At 41.7% G+C, this 8,826-nt stretch overlaps 1 protein-coding gene across 1 annotated transcript in view; it reads right to left on the minus strand.

Annotated features, from left to right (window-relative positions):
* TBC1D1 (TBC1 (tre-2/USP6, BUB2, cdc16) domain family, member 1) overlaps positions 1 to 6,155 on the minus strand; it is a 378,557-nt gene extending 372,402 nt beyond the window's left edge. Inside the window, exon 1 of the mRNA XM_006895424.1 lies at positions 5,745 to 6,155. Within this exon, the coding sequence (XP_006895486.1) occupies positions 5,745 to 6,155 (411 nt within the window). The remainder of the gene's footprint in view (positions 1 to 5,744) is intronic.
* Between the last annotated feature and the right edge of the window lie 2,671 nt (positions 6,156 to 8,826).

Genomic DNA, 8,826 nt, shown 5'->3' on the forward strand with positions numbered 1-8,826 from the left:
AGGACATCATGCTTGGGAGGGTGGAGGGATGGCGCAGGAGGGGAAGGCCCTCTATGAGGTGGATTGATTCAGTGACTGGGATAATCAGGATGGGAGTGTCAGAGACAGTGCGAATGGCACAGGACAGAGCAGAGTTTAGGGCTGTTGTACATAGGGTCGCTATGAGTCACAAGCGACTCAATGACACATAACAACAACAATGTGAAACCTATACTTGGACCAAGAGGCAGTCGTCCGAACAGAGCAGGGAGACACCGGATGGTTCAAAATCAAGAAAGGGGTCAGTCAGGGATGTATTTTGTCTCCATGCCTTTTCAATCTATATGCAGAACAGATCATCCGAGACGCTGGGCTGTATGAGGAGGAATGTGGCATCAGGATTGGTGGTAGAATCGTCAACAACCTGCATTATGCATATGATGCAACCCTGCTCGCTGAAACTGAGGAGGACATGAAGTGCTTGCTGCAGAAGGTCAAGGACTGCAGTCTTCAATATGAATTGAAGCTCAATATCAAGAAAACAAAGATTCTCACCACTGGGCCAATCAATTGGCAGCATCAGTATGGATGGTGAAGAGACTGAGATAGATAACAGTTTCAGTTTACTTGGCTCCACAATCAACACTCTTGGTAATAGCAGCCAGGAAATCAGGAGATGAATTGCATTGGGAAAGTCAGCTGTGAGGGACCTCTCAAGAGTACTGAAGTACAACGACATCAGGCTGGAGACTATGGTGTGCCTGATTCAGACTATAGTCTTTGCAATTATGTGCTATGTATCGGAGAGTTGGACGGTGAATAGGGATGACAGAAAGAGAATTGATGCCTTTGAGCTGTGGTGCTAGAGAAGAGTGTTGACTATACCCTGGACTGCTAGGAGAACAAACAGGTTTGTCCTGGAAGAGGGTGAAGCCAGAATGTTCCCTGGAGTCAAGTATTCTGAAGCTTCGTCTGACATACTTTGGGCATGTTGCAAGGAGGGACTGGTCCTTGGAGAAGGACATCATGTTTGGGAGAGTGGAGGGACGGTGGAGGAGAGGAAGACCCTCGATGAGATGGATCGATTCTGTGAGTGGAGTGGTGGGAATGAGTGTGTTTGAGAGGGCGAGATTGGCACAGGATAGAACGGCCTTTAGGGCTCTTGTACATAGGGTCGCTATAAGTCCCAAATGACTTGATGGCACATAACAACAACTTCAATCACAGTATTTAAAAAAAATGGAGATACAGATAAAAAACATAAAAAGTCAGTGGTCTTCTATTAAGACATCAAAGGGATTTTAAAAAACCCAAATAATTTCCATTTTTTAAAAAAATACCTTTTCATTAAAAATAGAACTAATGTCCTTCTGTAAGGAGGTTGTTACTGTACTCATAAACTAATTAATGCCTTTAAAATTTCAGCTTTAATTTCTAATAACACAGGCTTATACACATATAACTGTCCCACAGAACCAAATGTAAACAAGTGCTCTGGGATTCTCAAGACATTTTAAGAGTGAAAAGCTGTCTTCAGACCACTAAGTTCAGACACTGCACTAATGTAACCTTTCTCTGTGGAACACAAAGGAAAATAACATCTCCTGGTGTGCCTGTAACATTAGTTTTTCATGAGCTGTGTCTCTCATATGCTCACTGAGCTAATTCATATGGTAACAAAGGGTTCTTTCTCAAACCATAGTATTGGACTTAGGCCCCTTGCAGTAAATGCATAACTTCACTCTGGCAAACAGTCTATGCTGACCTCATCTGTTTATAAGGATCCTTAGTCTAAAGAATTCATTCACTGAGAAGATGTTACAAACCCCCAAGAGAATCAAGGAGGTGGGCTAACTTGTTTCTGTAAATGTAATTCTCTCCAGGAGATACACCACTGTCAGGAGTGTCTTGAGAATGTAAAATTACATGAATGCTACAATCATGGTGGCAAATCTGGTTTACCATTCTGTTTCCAACAATAACATAAATCATGGAAATACTCACTTTATAAATTATTGTTGCTGTTATGTGCTATTGAGTCACCTGCGACTAGTGACCCTGTGTACAACAGCTCCAAGCCCTGCTCTATCCTGTGCCAGTCTTACTGTCTCTGATACACCTATCCCCATTACCCCAGTCACTGAATCAATCCATCTCATCAAGGGTCTTCCTTTCTTGCACTGTTCCATAATCTTTGCAATCACTTACTATGCATCAGAAAGCTAGACAATGACTAGGGATGATAGAAGGAGAATTGATGCCTTTGAGCTGTGGTGCTGAAGAAGAGTACTGAATATACCACAGACTGCTAAGAGAACAAACAAGTTTGTCCTGGAGAGGGTGAAGCTAGGCTGCTCCTTGGAGGCAAGGATTCTGAAATTTCATCTGACATGTCTGGGACTTTATAAATTACTTTCTTATAAAACAAACATGACAGCAATAGCAATTCATGTTTCTAAAAATCTGTTTGCAAACCAAGTATAACTGAGGAACTAAATAATATTTTGGCCATAGCTTTTTGAACATAGAATAAGGTCACTTCCATGCTTTGGTTAAGAATGCAGGCCCCAGATATGGTATTTTGGGTTTTTTATTTTTGTATTGTGTACAGTGTTTTGTAAATCTCTTCTTTTTGACAGTTACCTGAAGGACTTGCCAAAAAATCTGTTTTCTGTGGCTGCAGGAGTGTGGGTTAAGAGTCAAAACTCTAAAGTCCTAAAAACTATGCAAAAACTATGCCCCCAAAATGTGACCCTGATGCAGAGAATCCTCGCAGGACATAGTGTTCAGTCCTCTCATTTTCATCCTGTGAAAATATAGTCAAACAAACAATGGAAACCACTGAGTTTTATTAAGCAATTTTCTAAGTATCTCTTTTATAAAGTTTTCTTCAAGAATAACTAAGATAACTTCTTAAAAGTGGAAATACCAATCTCATTCTCTTTGTTTTAAATGAAGATTAGACTGAAATGAGCATATAATGTTTCCAGCAAAATCGACTTGACAATTTCTGATGTCCTTAATGCCCTGGTTCTGTTCAACATCATTTAGTTCTTCCAGGGACTCCAGGAGCTGTTGTTGTTATGTGTGCTTTTAAGTCAACCATGAATCAGAGTAACTCTACCTGTGAACAGATCAGGACCTTGCCCTGGTCTACACCACCTTCATGATCCCTGGTATACTCAAGCCCATTGTTTCAGTCACTGTGTCAAGCCATCTTGCTGAAGGCCTTCCTCTCTTTCACTGATTTGGTATCTTTCCCAGTATGCTGCCTTTTCCCAAAGATTGGCCCCTCCTGATAATGTTCCCAAAATATGTGAGATGAAGAAGTTTCACCACTCTTGTCTCTAAGGAGCATCCTGGTTGCACTTGCTCCAAGACAGACTTGCTTGTTCTTTTGATAGTCCAGGAGGTATACTCAGTATTCTTCGCCAACACCACAATTCAAAAGCACCAATCAAGATATTATAATTATTCCCATCTTACAGGTGACAGAGTAAGGCTTAGCTACCTGAAGGCTACCCAGTTCACTACCTCACAATCTATGAAACATTCAAGGCCACCGCTGCAGTCACAGGGTCAATCCACCTGAATGAGGGTCTTCCTCTCCTTCCCCATCCCTCCACCTTTTCAACTATGATGCTGTCTGTCTCTATGGAGTAACCTCTCTTAGCAACATGCCCAAAGTATATGAACAAAAGCTTCATGATCTTTGCCTGCATAGAGGACTCTGACTGCCCCCTCTCCAAGACCTATCTGGTTGTTCTTTGGCAGTTCATGGGACATTCAGCATTCTTCTCCAACACCACAGTTCAAAGGCATCCATTTGTCTTCTGCCATCTGTATTCATTGTCCAGCTCTCTGATGCATAAGAAGTGACTGAAAAGACCATGGCCTGAATCAGGCGCACCTTCATCCTCTGAGGGAGAGGAAGACCATCAAGAGAGGAAGACACAGTGCCTGTAGCAATGGGCTTGAGCGTGTTAGAGATTGTGAGACAGCACAGGATAGGGCGGGGTTCAGATCTGTTGCTCACAGGGTTGCTGTGTGTCATTCTTGAGGCTAAAGCACCCATCACCAGCACCCTGTTCACAGAGCCAGAACTGGAATCCAGAAAGGTCATTCCTCTAAACCTCTGAAAATGCAACACTGCTCTGCCTATTTGAGATGCTCAAAGAACCCTGAATGACTTATCATAAGAACATGTCTAATTCTACAGACGCAATGGAGGTTGGGGCTGCCTGCTTGATTAGCTTTTATTTAAAAAACGCCTTGGGTCACTTCTGGTTGGTTTTAGACTCCATTTCCCTGTGCTCTCATCAAGCCCCTGAGCAGAGCCAGTGTGCACCCTGATATTTCTCTATGGAGGCTTTCCGCCTTCCCACTGCACGGTGCTCGTATTCTTCCCCACATCACCATACCAAATGAGCAAACCAACGAACCAAGAAATGAACCAACAGAAAGCAATGAGTCTCGCAGATCTATACGGTTCCCTGAGAACAGAATTCCCAAATGAGGCTTCAGTACTCGAGAGGATATGCAAAGCAACCCAGTGGGGTGCAAGGAGAAAACATTAGCCTCTCTATAGTTTACATTTTAAAGAAACCTGAAAATCTTTGGCATTCTTAGTGTTGTGCTGGACACCCTGGTCCTAGCCAATGACAGGATTCCACAGCTCATCTCATTATCAGTGTAGTCTTCATCTGCTTGATTTCCAGATGCCGGACAGAAATACAGTTGTATGGATTATATTTTCAATTATATCGAAATTAATCCTCACAGAAAAGCTTTTAAAGGAGTCTTAAACGGAATTGCAAATTAAATATTTGGGCGTGTTGCCAGGAGGGCCAGTATTTGGAGAAGGATATCATGACTCCAGGACTCCATTTGAGACGGATTTACACCGACTGAGATAATGGGGGTAGGTGTGTCTGAGACAATGAGATTGGCTCAGGAGAGGGCAGGCTTCAGAGCTATTGTGCATAAGGTTACTATGAGACTCAATGCCACATAACAACAACAACAACATAAGCACAAAAGAACAGGAAAATAGAAGGGCTGCAGGCACTTTTAACACCTATCTTTCACAGTCCTATCACAAGGTAAAACTGTGTCTACTAAGATCTAACATGAAATTGGGGGGGAAAATCCATCTTGAAATTATCAACACTATTTTTTAAATGAATTCATAAACACTATTGTTATCAATAACCTCTGTGCAAGTGAACACATGCTTTCAGAAATCAGATGGTAATTTCAGAAAGTAGCAGTATGTTGTTGGTATTGGGTGCCATCGATTTGAAATCAACTCATAACTGACCCTCCAGTGGGTTTACTACTCCATCTTCAAAAAGAATTATTGCCGTAGGTTCGCAACTACTAATTGACACAACATTGTAGCTAACACACCAGAAAATCTCACCAAATCAGCAACTATGAAAACATCAGCAGCCAGGAAAACTTACACTACAGACAAAACCACGTGATTGGAAGCGTCATTGTAAATGAGTAATAATTCTAGTTCTGACCAACGCAATAGAAGGTTCAAACAGTAAATTTATACGAAATTTTGGACTTGTATATTGATACTTGTACGGTGAGCTTATGAAAAATATTTTTGTCAGTCAAACAGACTACAGGAATATTTTTAGAGAAAGAATAAAACACAGTACAAACATTTATAAACTCATTTTGGTGTCGCCCACTCTGAGAGTGTCTACAACTCCCACAACCCCTCATTAACCCCACCATCCAGCTCAACTTACTTTTGTTTGATCATCGGCTTTAAACACGTAACAGATACTCTGCTGACTGGCTGCATCTTCCTTAATCAGACAAGCAAAGTAACTTGGGTCGTAACTGTTGTGAATCAGCTTGTGAACACGCTGGGGCTTACATTCGAATATGCTGGAACAGATCAGGGGATCCCACTGCTGGCTTTTTCCTGGCTCGTGCTCACATTTCAGTCCAGAGGGCGAGACGCAGAGCCGGACTTGCCTGGGAGCAGGCTCCTTTCTGCAGGTGCTAAGTCTCCGAACCTCAGCCACCACCCAGGGCAGCATGGGCATGGTGGTCAGAGAGTGCACAGGCAAAGAGCCCACCAGTTGGAGGCTGAAGGCCACCGAGACCTCGTGGGGGAAGGGATGCTTCCTCGCTGTGAATGTTATTGGTTCCATCTTGGCAACTGTCTGGGAACTCAGCAAAACGTCGCCACTGTTTTTCTAGACTCAGCAGTCGGTTTTACACACTTTGGATGTAGAATCCTGGATGAGAAAAGGAGAGGCATTAGAATTGCGTGAAGTCATGGCAATAGCTACTTTCAAAAAATATTATTTCAGAAATCCCTTAAAAGTAAACAAATCCAAATGGATGAAGAGATGAATATCAGTGCATATATCTTCCACTTATTAAAAGCTTTGTTGAAATTGTATTACATAGAAAATCTGGAGGATACTTAACTACAAATGACAAAAATCCCATTGGGAAATTAACTGTTAAACATAAGCCTCCTAGACATCAACCATAGAAAGCAATGCAGCACCATCCAGACGGCTCTAAGCACTGCTGTATTGTTTAACATGCATTTCTTTTCTTTTTTTTCTTTTTTTTGCATTTCTTGTGGTGTATCGTGGAATCAGATCCGACTGGCACAAGAGGAGCTCACCCCTCCTTCTCCAGCAGAACTTTTGGTGGATTCAAACCACATGCCTTCGGGATTGCAGCACGCAGCTTCTTGCCATTAGGCCACTAGAGCTTCTTTAACATGCACTTCAGGAAATTTTTTAAAAACTGTTCAATTCAGTACAAAAAGACTCTCTCCAAAAAAAGGAACTTTTTTTACTCTTTTGAAAATATTTTTTCATTCATATTGTGTTTCTTACAATCATTCCCATATATTGTGTCTTATAAAATTAATTACCATTGTTCTATAGCCCCTACTACCCCATCTTTTCAGATCTACACTGGATCTTTCTTAATACCTTTTCCCACTTCCTGCACCCACCAATATCTGTGATCCCATGACTTCCCCCCCTTCTGTACCCTCAGGCCCTCCGTTTCTCCCCTTCCCTCTTGGGATATTCATACACATTTTACTAGTTATCCTTCTGTTTTTACAGTACAGATATTATACAGTATTTGTCCTTATGAGCCTGAGCTAGTTCATTCAGCATAATGCTCTCTAGCCTCTGCCATGGTACATGGTATTTTTAGAAATCACTGCCCTGAGTGCTGTATAGTATTCCAATGTGTGAGTGTACTACAGTTTCTCAAGCCATTCATTTGCAGATGGACATTTGGTCTGTTTTCATGTTCCTGCTATTGTGAATAATGCTGCTATGAACATCAGTGTACAAATCTCCATTTATGTCTCGGTTTTGTTTTCAAAAAAGGAAATTTTTTTTTGGAGGGGAGAATTAGCTGTCCTTCATTACGGTCCCTGGGTGGCACAAAAAGTTTGTTTGATTACAATACTAGCCCAACGGGTTAGGCCCACACAATGGCACCAAAAAAGAAAGGCCTGACAATCTGTGTTGACAAAAAGATTACAGCCAGGAAAACCCTATGGATCCTATAGGTTCGACCATTCCACTACTGGGAATATACTCCAAGGAAATCATAGTGAGACCAAACCAGAGACATGCACACCTACGCTCATAGCAGCACTCTGTACAATAGCAAGAAATAGAAGCAACCCAAATGTTCATCAACAAACGAATAGATAGAAAAACTGTAGTATAGTCACACAATGGAATACTATGCAGTACTGAAGAGCAATGAAGGATTCGTAAAGAACACAACATGAGAGTCTGGAGGACAATATGTCGAGTGAAAGAACTCAGTCACAGAAGGAAAAGTGCTGCATAAGACTGTACCCATGAAAACAGGAGCGTATCTAAGGAGTCAGGGGAGGAGGGGAAGAAGAGGGATGTCAAGGGTAGACAAAGGATAGTACAAGGCTCAAGACAAGGGACGATGGGCCTAGGAAAAACTGAGTAAAAGACAGCACGTCTACTGGAATTAGCAAATAGGAAGATGGTTTAAAAGGGAAAGGGGAGATGGTGTGTAGAAGAAGGAAGAGGAAATCACTTGGACAGCAGAGATTAGTGGGGTGACAAGAGGGTGCAGGAAGAAGTAAGGTGTAATGGGGATTGGACATGAGGTGAGAAGAGTAATAGAGCAACAGTAATTAAGTACACACAATAATTAAACATGTGTAATGATATGTGTGTTTACATAATTGTTTATACATGTTTACACACATTTATAAATGTGTTTATACGTGTACTAATTAAATACACAAAATGATGGTAATTATACCCAATGTACAGAACTGATTGTTTAAAACAAAAGGTACATGAATGAATAGTCCCTCCTACAATTTAACACTCTTTGTACCAGCAGTCAGGAAATAAGGAGACTCACTGCACTGGGAAAGTCTGCAGGTAGAGGGGCCTCTCCAAATTATTAAGAGGTAGTGATGTTGAGTTGCAGGCAACTTGATGACATAGAACAACAACAGGGACTGAAGATACAATTCACAAAATAATTAATTTTTCTCATAAAATTACTTTAACTATCTAACAAAATGTTTAGAAGGTGTCAATCCACCAGGTCAAGGGTCTTCCTCTCCTTCACCAACGCTCCACCCTTCCAGGCATCATGTCCTTCTACAAGGAACAGCCACTCCTAGCAACATGCCTGAAGTATGTGAGGAGAAGCCTTATCATTCTTGCCTCCAAAGAGCATTCTGGCTGCACCGTCTTTGAGACAGAGATGTGTGTTCTCTTGGCCATCCATGGGATGTTCAGAGCTCTTCAACACCATGGCTCAAAGGTGTCAATTCTT

The sequence above is a fragment of the Elephantulus edwardii genome, unplaced genomic scaffold (assembly GCF_000299155.1).
Source record: "Elephantulus edwardii isolate Elephantulus edwardi_28Jun2011 unplaced genomic scaffold, EleEdw1.0 scaffold00167, whole genome shotgun sequence".
Taxonomy (NCBI): Eukaryota; Metazoa; Chordata; class Mammalia; order Macroscelidea; family Macroscelididae; genus Elephantulus; species Elephantulus edwardii.